This window comes from Bos grunniens, chromosome 9 (genome assembly GCF_055505025.1).
Source record: "Bos grunniens cultivar Pamir isolate PY7600 chromosome 9, Bosgru_T2T1.0, whole genome shotgun sequence".
Taxonomy (NCBI): Eukaryota; Metazoa; Chordata; class Mammalia; order Artiodactyla; family Bovidae; genus Bos; species Bos grunniens.
Window position 1 is genome coordinate 9876562 of NC_141173.1, and position 21195 is coordinate 9897756.

Below are 21195 nucleotides of genomic sequence, written 5' to 3' on the forward strand. Positions count from 1 at the left end.
CATCCATACGTGACCACAGGAAAAACCATAGCCTTGACTAGATGGACCTTTGTTGGCAAAGTAATGTCTCTGCTTTTTAATATGCTACCTAGGTTGGTCATAACTTTCCTTCCAAGGAGTAAGCGTCTTTTAATTTCATGGCTGCAGTCACCATCTGCAGTGATTTTGGAGCCCAGAAAAATAAAGTCTGACACTGTTTCCACTGTTTCCCCATCTATTTCCCATGAAGTGATGGGACCAGATGCCATGATCTTTGTTTTCTGAATGTTGAGCTTTAAGCCAACTTTTTCACTCTCCACTTTCACTTTCATCAAGAGGCTTTTCAGTTCCTCTTCACTTTCTGCCCTAAGGGTGATGTCATCTGCATATCTGAGGTTATTGATATTTCTCCCGGCAATCTTGATTCCAGCTTGTGTTTCTTCCAGTCCAGCATTTTTCATGATGTACTTTGCATATAAGTTAAATAAACAGGGTGACAATATACAGCCTTGATGTACTCCTTTTCCTATTTGGAACCAGTCTGTTGTTCCATGTCCAGTTCTAACTGTTTCTTCCTGACCTACATACAAATTTCTCAGAGGCAGGTCAGATGGTCTGGTATTCCCATCTCTTGAAGAATTTTCCACAGTTTATTATGATCCACACAGTCAAAGGCTTTGCAGAAATAGATGTTTTTCTGGAACTCTCTTGCTTTTTCCATGATCCAGCAGATGTTTGCAATTTGATATCTGGTTCCTCTGCCTTTTCTAAAACCAACTTGACGTCAGGAGGTTCATGGTTCACATATTGCTGAAGCCTGGCTTGGAGAATTTTGAGCATTACTTTACTAGCATGTGAGATGACTGCAATTGTGTGGTAGTTTGAGCATTCTTTGGCATTGCTTTTCTTTGGGATTGGAATGAAAACTGACCTTTTCCAGTCCTGTGGCCACTGCTGAGTTTTCCAAATTTGCTGACATATTGAGTGCAGCACTTTCACAGCATCCTCTTTCAGAATTTGGAATAGCTCAACTGGAATTCTATCACCTCCACTAGCTTTGTTCATAGTGATACTTTCTAAGGCCCACTTGACTTCGCATTCCAGGATGTCTGGCTCTAGATCAGTGATGATTGCAGATAGTGATTGCAGCCATGAAATTAAAAGGTGCTTACTCCTTGGAAGGAAAGTTATGACCAACCTAGACAGCATATTAAAAAGCAAAGACATTACTTTGCCAACAAAGGTTCGTCTAGTCAAGGCTATGGTTTTTCCAGTAGTCATGTATGGATGTGAGAGTTGGACTATAAAGAAAGCTGAGCACCGAAGAATTGATACTTTTGAACTGTGGTGTTGGAGAAGACTGTTGAGAGTCCCTTGGACTGCAAGGAGATCCAACCAGTCCATCCTAAAGGAGATCAGTCCTGAATATTCACTGAAAGGACTGATACTGAAGCTGAAACTCCAATACTTTGGCCACCTGATGCAAAGAACTGACTCATTGGAAAAGACCCTGATGCTGGGAGGGATTCAAGGCGGGAGGAGAAGGGGACGACAGAGGATGAGATGGCTGGATGGTGTCACCGACTCAATGGACATGAGTCTGGGTGAACTCTGAGAGTTGGTGATGGACAGGGAGGCCTGGCGTGCTGCAGTCCATGGGGTCGCAAAGAGTCGGACATGACTGAGCGACTGAGCTGACCTGAGCTGTGAAGTTGAAGACATGCTATGTATTGCAGCAGTAACATAGTGACAAGGCTCTCAGCAGCAATGATAGATTTTTTTCCCCTGCTTTTTATTACTCATATTCATCTGTGGCCCATTTGGACCTTGAATTCCTAATAAGAAAGGAGCACAGGCCCTTTGATGGATAAACCTGAGAGAAGCTACATGCCACAGAAACAAGCTTTGAACATTATAGTAGAGACAAGAAGCATTGATTGTAATTTTCTTTCAATAATGGGCTAAAATACTGATGGGAAGCCAAAGAAACTTCTTAATTCTTCCTGTGCTGAGACTAGGAACACCGAGGGACAGCAAGAGTTTAGAAAAAACAGCTAATGTCAGCTCCACCAGTAATTTCAGGCAGGCATTTACTGAATAGAATTCAATTTGATCCCAAGCTGCATGGGCACAAGAGTTTTGAAACTGTGATTCAGAGTTGGGAAGGCTCATTCTATTGACACAACTTAGGTTTTAGATAAAATCTTGACAGGAGAAACATAGTCTGTTAATCTCTTAAACAAAATTTTGCTCTTTAAGACTATTATTTCCTTCAGCTGTTATGCTATGCTGTGCTTAGTCGCTCAGTTGTGGCTGACTCTTTGCGACCCCATGGACTGTAGCCCGCCAGGCACCTCTGTCCGTGGGGACTCTCCAGGCAGGAATACTGGAGTGGGTTCCCATGTGCCATGCAATCCTCCAGAAGATCTTCTCAACCCAGGGATCAAACCAAGGTCTCCCACATTACAGGCGGATTCTTTACTTTCTGAGCCATCGGGGAAGCCCAAGAACAGTGGAGCGGGCAGCTTATCCCTCCTCCAGGGAAATCTTCCCGACCCAGGAATCACATGAGGTCTCCTGCATTGCAGGTGGATTCTTTACCAGCTGGGCCACCAGGGAAGGCCAGTTGTTATGCTACTTAATAATATTTTGGGATAGAGTCGAAAACAAATATGCTAACTTGTCCCTCAGGGACTGGAAAAATGCCAAATGGTTTTAAATGATTATAAGTTTCTATGACAGACCTCTCTGGTAACTTTAAGAAAATCTGTGAGAAGAAAATAAATATGTTTCTGAATACCAGAGTTGCACAGTTTAAGCATCAAAAGTTTCCTGATATCTCAAAATCTTCCACATGTTATTGTGTCCTGTGAAGCCAACTCATTTCCTGGGAGAATGATCAGTGCTGTCGATTGGGGTATCATGGAGTTTATTTTATTTTTTTTTTAATTTTTAAAGTAGTTTTATTTATATTACCACTTTAATTATTCTGTAATTTGTTTTGTGTATAGTGTTCTAATTAACCTAAATTTAAAGGGCTAATCATACTTTAAAAAATTTTTTTTTATTATTTTTATTTTTTAACTTTACAATATTGTATTGGTTTTGCCATATATCAACATGTATCTGCCACAGGTATACACGTGTTCCCCATCCTGAATCCTCCTCGCTCCTCCCTCCCTGTACCATCCCTCTGGGTCGTCCCAGTGCACCAGCCCCAAGCATCCAGTATTGTGCATTGAACCTGGACTGGCGACTCATTTCATATATGATATTAAACATGTTTCAATGCCATTCTCCCAAATCATCCCACCCTCTCCCTCTCCCACAGAGTCCAAAAGACTGTTCTATACATCAGTGTCTCTTTTGCTGTATCGTATACAGGGTTATTGTTACCATTTTTCTAAATTCCATATATCATGGAGTTTAGAATTATGTTTACAAAACAAATTTTTGGTCAGGAAAGATCAGAGATCAGTTAACACTGGCCATAGGAAAACATTTTCATTATAACAGTCATAAGACCAACGTCCATCAAAAAGAGAAGCTTTCTTCCTCTTAAGGACTTTTGGTACCCAGTTGCCAGATCATCCAGGTGTGACCCTAACCTGACATAACCCCAGAGGCGGGTCTTTAGGTGCCAGTTCTCACAGCACATGGTATAGAAGAGTGAGCCGTGAGCAAAGACAGCAGGGAGCTACTGGTACTCCTCTCCTTTTTCCAAAAAGTATTTTTGGCAATGTGCACTGTGTCAGCGTGCTTTACTGGATTACATACCATATCTTGTTATCATGTGTAACTTGTAAAATGATATAAAACGTTATATTGAACCAACCCATGAAAATAATTGTGTTCCTTATGGACAAATGGACATAGTTCTGTGATGAGTAACAGAAGCTGTTTCCACAGAATGCACCCTGGGGTCAAATCTGAATGTGCTTTGACTATCACTTTATTAAACAAAATGGGAAGTTTCTAATGTAATTGTGGGATGCCTGAGGTCTAAAACTATATACCTTTTTAAGTAATCTAAATATATTTATTACATAGATAAGAACATAGTATTTTATTGCTGCTTCAACACTTCTTAAACTTAGCCACAAAGTTTTGCCTTTGGTGTCCAGTATATTCTGTGATAAAAGCAGTTTTACTGTGCAACACAGATAATTTAACTGAAGAAAAGCCTTCATCTTTAAAATTATGTGCACGTATATCGCAGTATGGGGCATCCCAAGTGGTTCAGTGAGGAAAGAATCTGCCTGCCAATGCAGGAGACGCAGGACATGTGAGTTTGGCCCCGAGTCAGGAAGAGCCCCTGGAGGAGGAAATGGTGACCCACTCCATTATTCTTGCCTGGAAAATCCCGTGGACAGAGGAGCCTGTCTGGCTACAGTCCATGGGGTCACAAGGTATTGGACACGAATTAGCAACTGAGCACACACATAGAGCAGTCCGCTGCGGCTAAAAATGATGGAACCTTTCCAGAAATGTACTAACTGATGAAATGATAAAGATCTTTCTAGGCTTAAACAGAATATATTATTGCTATTTTAAAATTTGAAGACATGATTTTTTTCTTCATATATTTGAATTTTAAAAATTTAAAAATTTAAAAATTTGAAAATTAGAATTTTAAAAATTCTAAGAAGTGATATCTAACTTCATTCTAGGTAATACTTTAAAAAAACTAATGTCTTAAAAATGTTTGCCGGAAATAAAGTGGTCAATAGAATTGCTAGTTTGTTTTGAGCTTTCTAAACCTGGAAACTCGGGAGCCCAAGTCACTTCCTTGGAGCAGCTGAATTCCTGAGGCTCCACTGGGAATGTGCACATCCTCCCTGGGTATCTCATTCTAGTTCATGTGCTGTTTGCAAAGCAGGCTTGTCAAAGAGATGGCCCGTGAATTCCAGTAATGGAAACTGATAGGCCTCTGCTGAAAACCTTCAGACCCAGCAAAGGAACCAGATGGACTGGGAAGAACTGAAAATTCTCCCAAGTAACTCTTTCAAGTAAAACAGCATCAGCATGTTTTTAAAACTGATCTAAAGACAATCGACAGGAATGAGCAAGAAAGTATATGCTCTTTATATGTGTGTGTGTGCGTGCGTGTGTGTATACACATATGCATATATATGTATATATATGTATATGTATATCAGTTCAGTTCAGTTCAGTCGCTTAGTCATGTCCGACTCTTTGCCACCCCATGAACCGCAGCATGCCAGGCCTCCCTGTCCATCACCAACTCCCAGAGTCCACCCAAACCCATGTCCATTGAGTCGGTGATGCCATCCAACCATCTCATACTATGTCGTCCCCTTCCCCTCCAACCTTCAATCTTTCCCAGCATCAGGGTCTTTTCAAATGAGTCACCTGTCTGCATCAGGTGGCCAAGTATTGGAGTTTCAGCTTCCACATCAGTCCTTCCAATGAACACCCAGGACTGATCTCCTTTAGGATGGACTGGTTGGATTTCCTTGCAGTCCAAAGGACTCTCAACAGTCTTTTCCAACACCACAGTTCAAAAGCATCAATTCTTTGGTGCTCAGCTTTCTTTATAGTCCAACTCTCACATCCATACGTGACCACTGGAAAAACTATAGCCTTGACTAGATGGACCTTTGTTGGCAAAGTAATGTCTCTGCTTTTTAATATGCTGTCTAGGTTGGTCATAACTTTCCTTCCAAGGAGCAAGCATCTTTTAATTTCATGGCTGCAATCACCATCTGCAGTGATTTTGGAGCCCAGAAAAATAAAGTCAGCCACTGTTTCCACTGTTTCCCGATCTATTTGCCATGAAGTGATGGGATCAGATGTCATGATCTTAGTTTTCTGAATGTTGCACTTTAAGCCAACTTTTTCACTCTCCTCTTTCACTTTCATCAAGAGGCTCTTTAGTTCTTCTTCACTTTCTGCCATAAGGGTGGTGTCATATGCATATCTGAGGTTATACACATACATATATGTGTGTGTGTATATATATATAGTTGTTGCTGTTGTTAAGTCACTAAGTTGTATCTGACTCTTTGTGACCCCATGGACTGTAGCATGCCAGGCTCCTCTGTCCTCTGCTATCTCTCTGAGTTTGCTCAAATTCATGTCCATTGAGTCGGTGGTGCTATATATATATATATATATACACATATACACAAACATATATATATATATATATACACACACACACACATAGATACACACACATAAGTTTTTAGATAAGAGGTCACCAGAACAAAATCTTTTCCATGAGACAATGAAGAGGGGCGGTTAGATGCACAGAAGTGAATTATGTGAACTCTAATTCCAGTTCTATCTCCTGACTGTATAATCATCTGTAAGAAGATGGTCATAACTGTGTTGTCAGAACAGTACTTGGCCCATAGAGAACCTGTGTCAGACTAGAACATTATGCCCAGAGATTCGAAAGAGAAAATAAAACGAAGGACACTAAGTAGCAAATGGGAATGCATGGGCTGTCGAATCAGAGAGACCTACGTTCAAATCTTAGGTGATGCTCCTAGTTAGGTGAAACCTGTCAGAGCCTCCGCGTTCTTATTTTCTGAATGAAAGCGCTAGTCCTGGCGCTGGCAGCTGAGGGGTGGATGCAAAGCCCCTGTACTCACTGAACATTCAGCATGAGGCTGCCTTGCCCCACAACTCTAGAACTGATGGTTAGCAATGCAGAATTTCTTCATTCGTTTGTGTTTTGTGACAATGAAATTTATTCTGTGTGTTTCTTTTAGGGTGAAAATGGTTTACATGGCACTCCAGGCTTACCTGGTCAAAAGGTAAACATTTTTTTTTTAATGTTTCATGTTAGTTAAGAACTTTTAACATCTCAAAAGTTGAAGTTGCACATGATATAGTGAAGATTCAGGAAATTTGGTGAGACTGAATTAGTCCCCTGACTTGACCACCACTTGATCTTTCTTCTCAAAGAGAACCCATGGTAGCAATCCCTTCTCAGAGGAGCTGCTCTAGGGCAGAGCTTTATGAGAGGGGCTTGGCCACATGCTTCTCTGGAGAATGGGTAGTGGTGCTTTCTGGGGCCTGGGAGTGTGACAGCTGCTCTGGGAATGTTTTCACCAAGAGTCTAAATTTTGGTGGTGGTGTTTAGTCACTCAGTCGTGTCTGACTCTTTGGTGACCCCATGGACTGTAGCCTGCCAAGCTCCTTTGTTCATGGGATTTCCCAGGCAAGAATACTGGAGTGGGTTGCCATTTCCTTCTCCAGGGGATCTTCCTGACCCAGGGGTCAAACCCAGGTCTCCTGCATTGGCAGGTAGATTCTTAACTGCTGAGCCCCCAGGGAAGCTAAATGAAGTCTAGAACAGGATTGACTGCTTTTGACTATTTGTGGTTACTTTTTTTCCTTTTTTGTTATTTCCCAGATTGAGCTAAATGTAATAGTTACAATGGCATAAAATAGTAAATATTGCAAAGATGTTGCAAGTGATCTCCTCAAAAAATGTTTCAGAATGATAAACTTGTACATAATAAGGATTTTTGCATTGGCCAGATTCTTTGAGCCTAGAATCTTTCTTTTCACCAAGCTGAACTTCATTTCATCCTTTACTGTCCAGAGGCTGATTTCTTCCCCTGAGGAGAAATATGATTGGATGTGACCAGCATTATTGGAAACACAGAGACTGGCTTATTCCAGTTTTCTGAAGAGATGAGGGGCCACTTTGGGTGGGGCCAGCTGTCATGATACCACCCAGATAACCCACCACAGGGGAGAGCATTATTGATGCAATATTAAATGCCCACCAGTCATGTCATTTCTATGCTCTGAAGATGTTTCACAGACTTCAGCAACCGGAAGTCAGAAGTTACTATAGCATCTAGGTTTTGCTCTGTAGCTAAAAAACTACCATAAAAAGATAGGCAGTTACCTATAGTTATAGCTTTTGAAGAAATCTTCCTTTACTTGCTTGATGAAAACACCAAGACTGATTGGGCAGAGAAGAAATAGCAAGCCTCTGCATTTCTTCCCAGCACTTCTAGACAAAACCCAGTAATACAGCATGTGCCACATCTGTGAGTCGAGTTGCCAGCCAAGGGATGTGTAGATTTATCTGCTGGGAAACAGTTTTGGACTCTCCAGAAGTTGTTTGTGGTGGCTGCTTCATGCTGGCGTTGTGGCTGGGGTGCTGGGCCATGTAGCAGCTTCATGTCAGCTTGAATCAACAGGTCAAGTTAAAGTCTGTATTTTAGGAAAAATAGAAGAAAAAGATAGACCACACATTCAGTGGCAAATGTACACAAATCTAACTTGCTTTCTTTCCTGGTACCTTTTTTGAGGATAGATGAAGCAGAAAGTGAAAGTGTTAATGGCTAAGTCATGTCTGACACTTTGTGATCCCATGGACTGTAGCCCACCAGGCTCCTTTGTCCATGGAATTCTCCAGGCAGGAATACTGGAGTAGGTAGCCATTCCTTCTCCAGGGGACCTTCCCTACCCAGGGCTCGAACCTAGGTCTCCTGCATTGCAGGCAGATTCTTTACCATCTGGGACACCAGATGTAATTATTTAATCATGTATATATGTGTCCATATACACACATACATATGATTTTTTATATATAGTATACACAGACTATATATACAAATAGGAAAGAGCTGCATTTTGTTTCAACGTATAATGTAAATTGTATTGTGTCACTTTGTTTGAAGAATTGCAGAAAAAAAACTGGAGATAAAAAGCCCTTCATCCTCTTGTCTTGGTGCACTCAGGAAATGTTTACTGCGCACTTCTTGTAAGTGAAGGGGTGTGTATGACCCTCCCCAACATTTCCTTGCTGGCTATATTGTCATGAGTGCCTGACATACATTTGGCATTCAATGAATAGTTACTGATTTTATGAATGAAACATCAGTGCTCTAAATATCTGTACAGAGTTAAGTGGGAAAATAAGCTTGTCAGATGAGAGAGGTTTAGTTGAAGAATAGGGGGCTTCTACCTCCCAGAGTCAATATGGTGCATGAGAGCCCACCGTGTTCTGTGCTGGAGAGGCAGGCCATCTGGGTGGGAAGGAGCCTGGCGCTGGCCTCAGAGCTGGAGCCAGAACTCTCGGCTCGTTCATCACACACCTCTCCCTGGAACAGTCTTCGTGGAAGTCAGCTTGAGAAGGACGTTCCTACTGCGTCTAGTGGCATCAACAATGAGAGTAGTAATAGCAATAGTGACTGACAGTCTTTGCCAGGCACAGTATTTGATGCATTCAATTGTCAAAAAACCTGAGAAAGGTCTTATGGATGGAGAAATTCAGGCTTGTGAGTATCAAATTGCATTGGAAGTAGTGAAACTAGAGCTTGTACCCTGGAAAATCATTCCTTCAGTGAGTAATTAAAATTTTGTATAACTTTAATATTGGTTTTCAGCTTATATTTTAGAAACACTTTAATATATACAGTTATTGATTTTTCAAATTTAGAAACTATTACTTTTATTGTAATAATTACATGTGTTAAAAGTAGCGTACCTATTATTATACACGTCGTATTCCTCTTCTGCAGGGAGAGCAAGGTTTTGAAGGCAGCAAAGGAGAAACTGGCGAAAAGGTAAAGATCACTTTTCATACTTAACTGTGAGAACAAGCTGTGTTCTTGAAAATATTCTAGACTAGAATATCTAATTTGATTTTGTGCTTTCCATAAAATCAGTTCAGTGATTTTATAGAAATTCTATAAATTGTTTGTCTCACTCAGAGTAGACTTAGCAAATCAGTGACTGTCAGACATCTTTCTAAACTTGTTTAAGTGGTAGTTATTTCTACACATTTCTAGTGAAATCATTCCACTGATATAGAAATGATTCAAATATTTACGGTGTTTTTGTGCCACAACAGCACTGATGGATGATGACGTGTCCAAGTCTAAATAAATGCTTTATTTATATGCCATCAGCAGAATTTTCCCTGAGGAAATAAATAGGTAGAACTAAATAAATTGCAATAGACAGGATCCAACAGAAAATGGGTGGCACATTCAAAATAAAACAGTGTGAAAGAGTTGAATAAAGGGAATATTTAAAAGGCAGAGGCAATGTTTTGGAACATCAAGACTGTGTGATACCACAGATCGGACATAGGGAACTCCTGAAATCCCCTCAGACTGCTGGTTATCAGACTCAGAGGTAAAGAGAACTCACATGGAAAGGGCTGCAGATTAGAGCCGAGGCAAGTTGTTAACCCCTCTGTTCAAGCAATCATTCTGAATCAATTCAAGCTGAAATCATTTGAATTTCAGTTCAAAGCAATTGGCTTTGAATTGAAAGCACGAAAGATAGAAGTGTCTTATTGTTGTTTAGTTGCCAAGTAGTGTCTGACTCTTTTGTAACTCTATGGACCGTAGCCCACCAGGCTCCTCTGTCCATGGAATTTTCTTTTTTTTTTTAATATAAATTTATTTTAATTGGAGGCTAATTACTTTACAATATGGTATTGGTTTTGCCATACATTGACATGAATCTGCCATGGGTGTACATGTGTTCCCCATCCTGAACCCCCCTCCCACCTCCCTCCCCATCCCATCCCTCTGGGTCATCCCAGTGCACCAGCCCCAAGCACCCTGTATCATGCATCAAACCTGGACTGGTGATCTGTTTCACATATGATAATATACATGTTTCAATGCCATTCTCCCAAATCATCCCACCCTCACCCTCTCCCACAGAGTCCAAAAGACTGTTCTATACATCTGTGTCTCTTTTGCTGTCTCTCATACAGGGTTATCCTTACCATCTTTCTAAATTCCATATATATGCGTTAGTATACTGTATTGGTGTTTTTCTTTCTGGCTTACTTATATAATAGGCTCCAGTTTCACCCACCTCATTAGAACTGATTCAAATGGATTCTTTTTAATGGCTGAGTAATACTCCATTGTGTATATGTACCACAGCTTTCTTATCCGTTCATCTGCTGATGGACATCTAGGTTGCTTCCGTGTCCTGGCTATTATAAACAGTGCTGCGATGAACATTGGGGTACACGTGTCTCTTTCAATTCTGGTTTCCTTGGTGTGTATGCCCAGCAGTGGAATTGCTAGGTCATACGGCAGTTCTATTTCCAGTTTTTTAAGGAATTTCCACACTGTTCTGCACAGTGGCTGTACTAGTTAGCATTCCCACCAACAGTGTAAGAGGGGAATTTTCTAGGCAAGAACACTGGAGTGGGTTGTCATTTCCTACTCCAGGGGATCTTCCTGACGCAGGGATTGAAGCTGCATCTCTTGCATTGGCAGGTGGCTTCTTTACCACTGAGCCACTGTATGGGATAGAAGTGTCTTAGTTATCCAGAATTTCCCTTCACACAATCGTTTGCGTTCTTCTGCATTTCATATGTCTAGCTTTATCTTCAAATAGAACAAAAACAGCACCATTCTTTTGTTTCATAAAATGCCATGTAATTGGACGGCCAGAACGGAGGCTAGAAGGGGAAAAAGATCATCTCAAATTAGACTGGATGGCCTGTGTTGAGTTTTCTGGGCAGTGGTCAGTAACTTGCTTCTTCATTAGGTATTTATAGAGAGAATGAGCATCTATTATAAGATAAATTATGCATGTTATAAGCTATTTGGTAATTACATTTCCTCACAGAACAGTGAGAGGGAGTCAGGACAGCCATACAATAAACCTGTAACTGAGTCCACTGAGTGATGATTATTTTTTTAAAAGAATCTTCCTTCTTAGGAGTCTCTTGAATATTTTTGCTTTAGAATAATGGTCATTGCAAGACCATGGCATTAAATGAATGCTTTATTTACATACATTCCTATTTTATTAATGGGACCTTACCTGTAGGAATAAATGAGAATGAGCAAGAAAAACAGATATATTCTCTGTAATTTAAAGTCACCATCTCACTAAAATCTTGGTGGCTATTTTAATATTTTACATATAGAGTTGGTATTGCTCAGTAATAAATAGTTTCTCACAGGTTATGAGTTACAGAAAAACATTCAATACATTTGTCTTCAAAGATTTTCCTTCTAATTCTTTATGTCTGTTAACTGTTGCCTTCAGATAGTCCATCTCACCAAGAGTGAAAATACTTATGGAGAATATGGTTGAGATATCAGAAAGAAAGCAAGCACCAAAGAGAAAAGACAATATCTTGAATGATAAGCACAATTCAAGTGGTTAATGGTCAAATGTAAGATTTACATAACAATCTTTACGTTAGAAAATGTGTTCTGTTTTGATTATTATTTACCATTTGTGGGACGTTTTAGTTTTTTCAGTGTTAATGCTGTTTGATTATGATACATGACCACACATATTTTTCCATAAGATAAATGATTGATATCAAGCCTTCATTTCTAGATTAGTAACTTTTTGTTTCTGGATTAAACAGGAAAATTATGTGAGGCACTCATTTCAGTGTGAAGCCAGAATGAGATTTTTGGACTGCTTATGTCCCAATTTGTTTTCTGAACAAAGACAATCTCATTTGAATTTCAGTTCTTTGTGGAAAACTGAGTATGCAGGGAAAATAAGACTCACCTTTCTTCCTTAGTTACTTTAATGTGGCCTTTACTGTGTTTATTTTTTTTCTATTTTATTTTTTTATTTTTTAACTTTACAATATTGTATTGGTTTTGCCATATATCAACATGAATGTGCCACAGGTATACACGTGTTCCCCATCCTGAACCCTCCTCCCTCCTCCCTCCTCCCTCCCTGTACCATCCCTCTGGGTCATCCCAGTGCACCAGCCCCAAGCATCCAGTACTGTGCATCGAATCTAGACTGGTGAATCGTTTCATATATGATATTTAAAATTAGACTGTTATAAATGACATAATTCATTAGTTGCAAAGTGAAATAATTCAGGAAGTTATTGTTAGAGATATCGTATCTATCACAGCCACGTGGCTACTGACCAAAAAAGAAAAGTTTATCAACTAAAAGAAAATGCCACATAAAGGTTTTCAGGTGATATTTCTATAACCCAATATAATAAACCAAGTAGAGAAATCTGCTGCTTTTCTTTATGGCTAGAAAAGGAGCTTTCAGGGTGGCTTAATCCAAACCTGTCACATGGTTCCTCAACGTACTGAAGATGCTGCACTCAGTTCAGACACACACACACACGCGCACACACACACACACACACACACACACACAGTGAAACTTGAACAAGTATAGAGGACCTCATTTGAAAGCATATTCCTGAGTCTATTGCAGTTTATAACATGAGAGAAACATAAATAATTCATTACCTGGACATGGACCAGACAAGTCAGTCCTGAAGTGAAAATTACTTGAGAGAATCATTCTTCCCCTCAAAGGTTAGTTTATGGTACTGGTAGGACTCTCCCAGAAGACAGCCCTCTTCAGATTCACCATGTTTTGGTTTATCTTAGGAGTGACCTTGACTCACCACCCTGTTCCTGGTTAGAACATCATCCAGGGATCCCTGGATCTCTGACAGCATGGCCCAGGAGTCAGGAAGGGAGAGGTCTATATTCTGGCTGAGGAACTGACCCTCAGCTGAGGTCCATGTTGGAATTTCTCTGTTTCTGTCAGAGTGGTCATAACCGTACCTTCTTTGAGAGATTTTCCTTAGGTTCCTTCAGTATTACCATAGATGTTATGTGGCTACTGCTAGCAATAAACAAAGAGAAGAGTTCACTCTTATTTTTTAAATTCATATTATTAAAGAAAGGATAGTTGATTCCCAATGTTGTGTTAATTTCTGCTCTACGGAAAAATGACTCAGATATATATATATATATATATATATATATATATGTTCTGTTTCCTATGCTTTTCCATCATGGAAAATTCCACAGGACACTGTCGTTCCCTGTGCTATGTGGTAGGGTCTTACTGTTTATTCATCTGTATGTAAAAGCTTGCATCTGCTGATCCCAACTGTTAGTCCACCCCTCCCGCAGCCCCTCCCCTTAGTAGCAACAAGTCTGTTCTCTGTCGGTGACTGTGTCTATTTTGTAGATAGGCTCATTTCTGTCACATTTTACACTCCACGTGCCTTTCTCTTACTCTTATTTGGTTTCCTCTTAGATTTGCTTCACTCCGTATGATAATCTCCAGGTGCATCCATGCTTCTGCAAATGTCATTACTTCATTCTTTTTTATGGCTGAACAATATTCCATTGTATATACGAACCATATCTTCCTTATCCATTCCTCTGTTGATGGAAATTTAGGTTACTTCCAGGCTTCTTGGCTTTTGTAAATAGTGCTGTGGTGAACATAGGGGTGCATATATCTTTTTTGAATTATATGAATAGTCTTCTCTGGATACATGCCCAGGAGCAAGATTGCTTTGCACTTCCCTCATAGCTCAGTCAGTAAAGCATCTGCCTGCAATGCAGGAAACCTGGGTTCGATTCCTGGGTTGGGAAGATCCCCTGGAGAAGGAAATGGCAACCCACTCCAGTATTCTTGCCTGGAGAATCCCATGGACAGAGGAGCCTGGTGGGCTACAGTCCACGGGGTTGCAAAGAGTCGGACATGACTGAGAGACTAAACTACCACCATGGTGGTTCTAGTTGTAATTTTTCGAGGAACCTCTATTCTGTGGTCCCTAGTGGCTGACCAATGTATATTTCCACCAACAGTGCAGGAGGGCTCACTTTTCTCCACACCCTCCCTAGCATTTATTGTTTGTAGGTTTTTTTAATGATGAGCTTTCTAACTGGTATGAGGTAGTGAAGAGTCTGCCAACTCATTTGATGTAGCCAAATCATTTCTTGTTATATGGCCAGAAATAAAGGCAATAATTAGACTATGAATATTACTTTAGAAAAAGACCATTTGGCAGAGGTTCAGTGAGGTGATATTTATTCCTAAACTTCATCCCAGTGTTTACTTTAGATCTTTGTGAAAATAGGAATATTACTTGGCTGCATTTATGAAAAGAAAGAGTAAATAGAAAAGCAAATGTAAACATCTGCTTTAAAACAGAATTCAATATTTGTAAATAGTTGTTTCAGATCATGTAATTTAGTTTGCTTTTAAAATTATCATTTTTGTATTGTCAATCAAGCCTTACTGCTGCTGCTGCTGCTAAGTCGCTTCAGTCGTGTCCGACTCTGTGCAACCCCATAGATGGCAGCCCACCAGGCTCCTCTGTCCATGGGATTCTCCAGGCAAGAACACTGGAGTGGGTTGCCATTTCCTCCTCCAATGCATGAAAGTGAAAAGTCAAAGTGAAGTCGCTCAGTCGTGTCCGACTCTTAGCGACCCCATGGACTGCAGCCTACCAGGCTCCTCTGTCCATGGGATTTTCCAGGCAAGAGTACTGGAATGGGGTGCCATTGCCTTAAGTTTAAAAACTAATTTCTTCAGCATTAAACTTGATTCTGCTCTATGTTATTGTTAAATATCATTTAATCGTGAAAAACATGCAGTAGCAACTGTTACTCATGTCACAGTGTTTCTGATATTTTCTAGCTAAAATATTGCCCATTTTTGGTTTATTCAACAGTGACATTTAAGATAACATGGGTACATGTGTGCATGCTAAATCACTTCAGTCATGTCCAACTCTTTGCAACCCTGTGGACTATATAGCCTTCTGGGCTCCTCGGTTCATGGGATTCTTTAGGCAAGATTACTGAAGTGGTTAGCCATGCTCTCCTCCAGAAAATCTTCCCGACCCAGGAGTCAAACCCACATCTCTTATGTCCCCTGCATTGGCAGGCGTGTTGCCGGGGTCCAGCCCCGGCTGATCCAGGGTATTCGAAGCGGGGACGGCGTCGGCGAGGGTCAGGATACAATAGCTTCAATTAGATATTAATTAAAGATATAAAGAGTAATAGAATAAGGATAGCTCAGTAGGAAAATTCAGTGGAGAAAAGAGGCTGAGTGGCTTGGTTTACGCGGGAGACCAATAAAACTTCAAGACAAGAAGTTTGCACCACTTACGTAGGCTGCAGGCGTCCTTCCGTTCTCCCGAAGGAGAGGAGACACTGAGGCCTCCCCGGTCGGGTCTTAGAAGCCCAGGCATAATTAGTAAGCATGGTGGGTTCCGCGCTCCAGATGGAGACTCAGCCAGAGTGAAAGAGAGAGAGACATGGGGAGACCAGTATTTCGAGAAACTGATCCCAATTCTTTATTTTCCAGAGTCTGTTTTTATACACTGAGATGTTATGCAAAAATCACGCAGGGTCAGCTGTCCTGACTTTTATCAAAGTCAGGTGCTTCACACAAATGTATACAGAGGTCTTAGGGGTGTTACATCATCTTCTGGCTAGGGGGCCTGCTGACAATTTACGACACTCTCCTTGTGACGGTGGTCAGTCAACCAGAACACTTTTTTCTCCAAGGGTGATTATTCTTAAAACAGATGCCACCCAAATAAAGTTACATTCCTATAGGGTGAGGGTGTAGTGGGTTTTAGTTAAGGAAAGAATTTACTTAGCCTAAGGTCTAATGTGATTAATATCAAAGGTTAATACTTATTTCTTCTATATATTCATTAATGTGTGTAAGGGCAGGGGATGTGGAGACTTAGCAACAAACATTGGCTCAACAAATGAAAAACCCTTCACCAGTACAATTTCTAATCAGCCCATTATACTTATACTAATAGTTTTCTAACTTTTCTAAGGAACCTGTTTTTAGAAGGTTTAAAGCATCTCGTGCCTCTCACGGTTGGGAGGCTGTGAGTGATCACATGTGGCCAGACAAGCCTGTCAGGCAGGCCAGAGAACCTTCAGAGGAGTTTGTAGGTTAAAACACTCTTGTCACGCCCAGGAGTTTTTATTAACTGGAGCTCTAAGTTAACTCCTTCTCCGAAAGAGGTGGTGGGGGACAGCCCCCCGTAAAGTCAGAGGTGTAGGTGGGAGCACAAAGTAGTAAAGTAGGCAGGCTCTGGTTATGGGGGTAGATGCTCGAGGATTTCCAGGGGGAGTCCTGAGGCTCAATCCCGCCTTTGCGTATGTCGAGCCTCCTTCCTCATGACCTTTGTCACGGGCGGGCGGAGTACCTCACTCTGGCCCCCAACAGCGTGTTCTTTAGCACTAGCAGCCCTGGGAAGCCCATCATGCGCACACATGGCAGCAGATTCTTACAAGGATCTCAGATGCTTCAGCAAGTGTGAGACTTTCCATTAGATATTAAACTTATTTGATCTCCTCAAGATCTTGTAAGTTTAGTGAAAAGGAAAAGAACCACCAAATTACTTTTGTCCACAGCTCCAGGAGATGTGACAGTGTACAACAGTTGACATATTCTGAAGCCCACATTGTTTGTGATGCAGCAGGTTCTAACTCATTTTAAAAATTACAGGCAGCATCTTGATCAATGATCTTTTCTCTTACTCTGAGTTAAACTAATAACAATAACTGCAAAACTAACAAAAGCATATGATTCCTGCTTTAATTCATCTCTTAAAACTTTGGAAAACAGGTTGCTGTAAATTTCCAGTGACTTCCTTGTGATTTTCCTTTTCTTTTTTTTTTTTTTATTTGACATGCAATTTATTTATGATAAATAAAACAAACACAATTTTAGGTTTGTAAAAGTGATACAGAAAATAGAATGTGACCTCTTTTCAGATTAAGACTTCATTGAAAACGTGGTGCTTCAGAACACAGTCTGATGTTTATCCTTAAAGTGAATATACATCAATTCCCTACAGAAAGCAATTTCATCCTTCTTATCCTGAGAAAGCATTGCTTTTCCTTTAGCAGTATTTTTAGTTCCATCATCACATCTCATTAAATATTAAAGGAGATTACTTCATAGAAGGCTACCTAAGTATCACAGAAAAACGGCCACAAAGCCAAACGTATTTCAAGTTCAAAGAAAGGTAAACAGTTTATACATCAGCACTTCAGTGTCACTCAGTCGTGGCCAACTCTTTGCAACCCCATGGACTACAGCACGCCAGGCTTTCTTGTCCATCACCAATTCCAGGAGCTTACTCAAACTCATGTCCATTGAGTCGGAGATTACAAGAATGTTGTCTAGGTCCTAAAGTACCTTAAAATATATTTGTTTAAACTAGAAAATCACATTTAAATATTTATTACTCTGGTTTTGTAGCTGTTGCAAATATTTTATCTGACAGAAATTCACTGGAAAAAGTCTCACTGTTGCCTGTTTTTAGTGAATTTATTTAACACATATTGTTGTATTATATTACCATCATATAAGTAATATAATCTGTAATATTCTTTTGTAGAAAATGTGATGTTCAAATAAATAAAATTATTAAAATACCTATTGTAATGTACAGTTAAGTATGCTTTATTAATCCAGAATTTTCTGCATCCAATCATTTGTATTTCTTAATTTTCAGATGACATAGCTCAAATTTTCGTAGGCCAGCCTAGAATAAAATATGCATTTAGACATAGTGTTGATTTTATGTATGATGTTCAGCCTTTTGCCTTTGATGGGTGCTTCTAAAGATGTGCTAGGAGAAATGGAAAATGCTTACTAGAAAATATCCTTCCTATCTATTTTATAACTCATGAACTCTTGGTTTCCACTCAAGTGAATATTGAAGAGCAACAGCACTGAGTCCATTTCCTGTTATTCTGATGCTTTTTATTTTTAATATCAAAAATATATCCATGATACATCATATATTGTCTCGATATATAAATGCTAGGCTAATGAGAAAGATCCAACCAGTCAATCCTAAAGGAAATCAGTCCTGAATATTCATTGGAAGGACTGATGCTGAAGTTGAAACTCCAATACTTTGGCCACCTGATGCGAAGAACTGACTCATTGGAAAAGACCCTGATTCTGGGAAAGATTGAAGGCAGGAGAAGGGGACAACAGAGGATGAGATGGTTGAATGGCATCACAGATGCAATTGACATTAATGTGAGCAAGCTCTGGGAGTTGGTGATGGACAGGTGGGCCTGGCGTGCTGCAGTCCATGGGGTCGCAGAGTCGAACATGACTGAGCGACTGAACTGAACTGAATGAGAATGACTGAGGGAAGGAGGAGAAGGGAGAGACAGAGGATGAGATGGTTGGATGGCATCATTGATTCAATGGACATGAGTTTGAGCAAACTTCGGGAGATAGTGAAGGACAGGGAAGCCTAGCATGCTGCAGTGCATGGGGTCGCAAAGTGTCAGACGCAACTGAGTGATTGAACACCAACAATGAGAATGATGGGCATTTCTTTAGTAGTATTTCATTGATTTATTTCTCATAGATTGATTTAAATTTTTTATTCAATGGATAACAAAAGTTGGAAGTTAACTATTTTTATATTCAGTTCAGTTCAGTCACTCAGTCGTGTCCAATTCTTTGCGACCCCATGAATTGCAGCACACCAGGCCTCCCTGTCCATCACCAACTCAAGGAGTCCACTCAAACTCATGTGCATTGAGTCAGTGATGCCATCCAGCCATCTCATCCTCTGTCATCCCCTTCTCCCTCTGCGCCCAATCTCTCCCAGCATCAGGGTCTTTTCCAATGAGTCAACTCTTCGCATGAGGTGGCCAAAGAATTGGAGTTTCAACCTCAGCATCAGTCCTTCCAATGAACATCCACGATTGATCTCCTTTAAGATGGACTGGTTGGATCTCCTTGCAATCCAAGGGACTCTCAAGAGTCTTCTCCAACACCACAGTTCAAAAACATCAATTATTCGGTGCTCAGCTTTCTTCACAGTCCAACTCTCATATCCATACATGACCACTGGAAAAACCCTAGCCTTGACTAGACGGACCTTTGTTGGCAAAGTAATGTCTCTGCTTTTGAATATGCTATCTAGGTTGGTCATAACTCTCCTTCCAAGGAGTAAGTGTCTTTTAATTTCACGGCTGCAATCACCATCTGCAGTGATTTTGGAGCCCAGAAAAATAAAGTCTGACACTGTTTCCCCATCTATTTCCCATGAAGTGATGGGACCAAATGCCATGATCTTAGTTTTTTGAATGTTGCACGTTAAGCCAACTTTTTCACTCTTCTCTTTCACTTTCATCAAGAGGCTTTTGAGTTCCTCTTCACTTTCTGCCATAAGGTTGGTGTCATCTGCATATCTGAGGTTATTGATATTTCTCCCTGTAATCTTGATTCCAGCTTGTGCTTCTTCTAGCCCAGTGTTTCTCATGGTGTACTCTGCATATAAGTTAAATAAGTAGGGTGACAATATACAGCCTTGAGGTATTCCTTTTCCTATTTGGAACCAGTCTGTTGTTCCATGTCTTCTAACTGTGGCTTCCTGACCTGCATATAGGTTTCTCAGGAGGCAGGTCAGGTGGTCTGGTATTCCCATCTCTTTTAGAATTTTCCACAGTTTATTGTGATCCACACAGTCAAAGGCTTTGGCATACTCAATAAAGCAGAAATAGATGTTTTTCTGGAACTCTCTTGCTTTTTCCATGATCCAGCAGATGTTGGCAAGTTGATCTCTTGTTCCAATGCCTTTTCTAAAACCATTTTAAACATTTTTATATTAGTACCACAAATAATTGATTTTGCCTGCCTATCAGTTCAGTTCAGTTCAGTCTCTCAGTCATGTCCAACTCTCTGTGACCCCATGGACTATAGCACTCCAGGCCTTCCTGTCCAACACCAACTCCCGGAGTTTACTCTAACTCATGACCATTGAGTCGGTGATGCCATCCAACCATCTCATCCTCTGTTGTCCCCTTCTTATCCTGCCTTCAATCTTTCCCAGCATCAGGGTCTTTTCCAATGAGTCAGTTCTTCACATCACGTGGACAAAGTACTGGAGTTTCAGCTTCAGCATCAGTCCTTCCAATGAATATTCAGCACTGATTTCCTTTAGGATGGACTGATTGGATCTCCTTGCAGTCCAAGGGACTCTCAAGAGTCTTCTCAAACACCACAGTTCAAAAGCATCAATTCTTCAGTGCTCAGCTTTCTTTATAGTCCAACTCTTACATCCATACATGACTGCCTATAAATAACTAAAATATTGATTTCTGGCATTGAATATCATCTGGTTATAGTCAGTAAGTCAATCAATAGTAATCATTTACTACTAGAAACAACAATTATGTCTTAAACTAAGTCAAGATCTTTTATACTGGAAGATATTTTCACTTTACATTAGTCAATTTTCCATCCAGTTTTTGTTATCATAATTTCACATAGAACTTGAGAATATGAAGGCATAGCTGTAATATTTTTCCCATTTAAAAATTGAGTATGAAAAAGAGTGGAGTATGGAGTATGAAAAAAAAGCCTGAATGAGTAAGCCTATACAATATGCATAAATTAGTCTCCAGAACCTTCCAGGATAGC

At 40.3% G+C, this 21195-nt stretch overlaps 1 protein-coding gene across 2 annotated transcripts in view; it reads left to right on the forward strand.

Annotated features, from left to right (window-relative positions):
- Positions 1–21195, forward strand: part of COL19A1 (collagen type XIX alpha 1 chain) — a 440957-nt gene that overhangs the window by 121290 nt on the left and 298472 nt on the right. For both annotated transcript variants that reach the window (XM_086316743.1, XM_086316744.1), the window contains exons 10-11: positions 6720–6764; positions 9495–9539. In XM_086316743.1, the coding sequence (XP_086172869.1) occupies positions 6720–6764; positions 9495–9539 (90 nt within the window). The remainder of the gene's footprint in view (positions 1–6719; positions 6765–9494; positions 9540–21195) is intronic.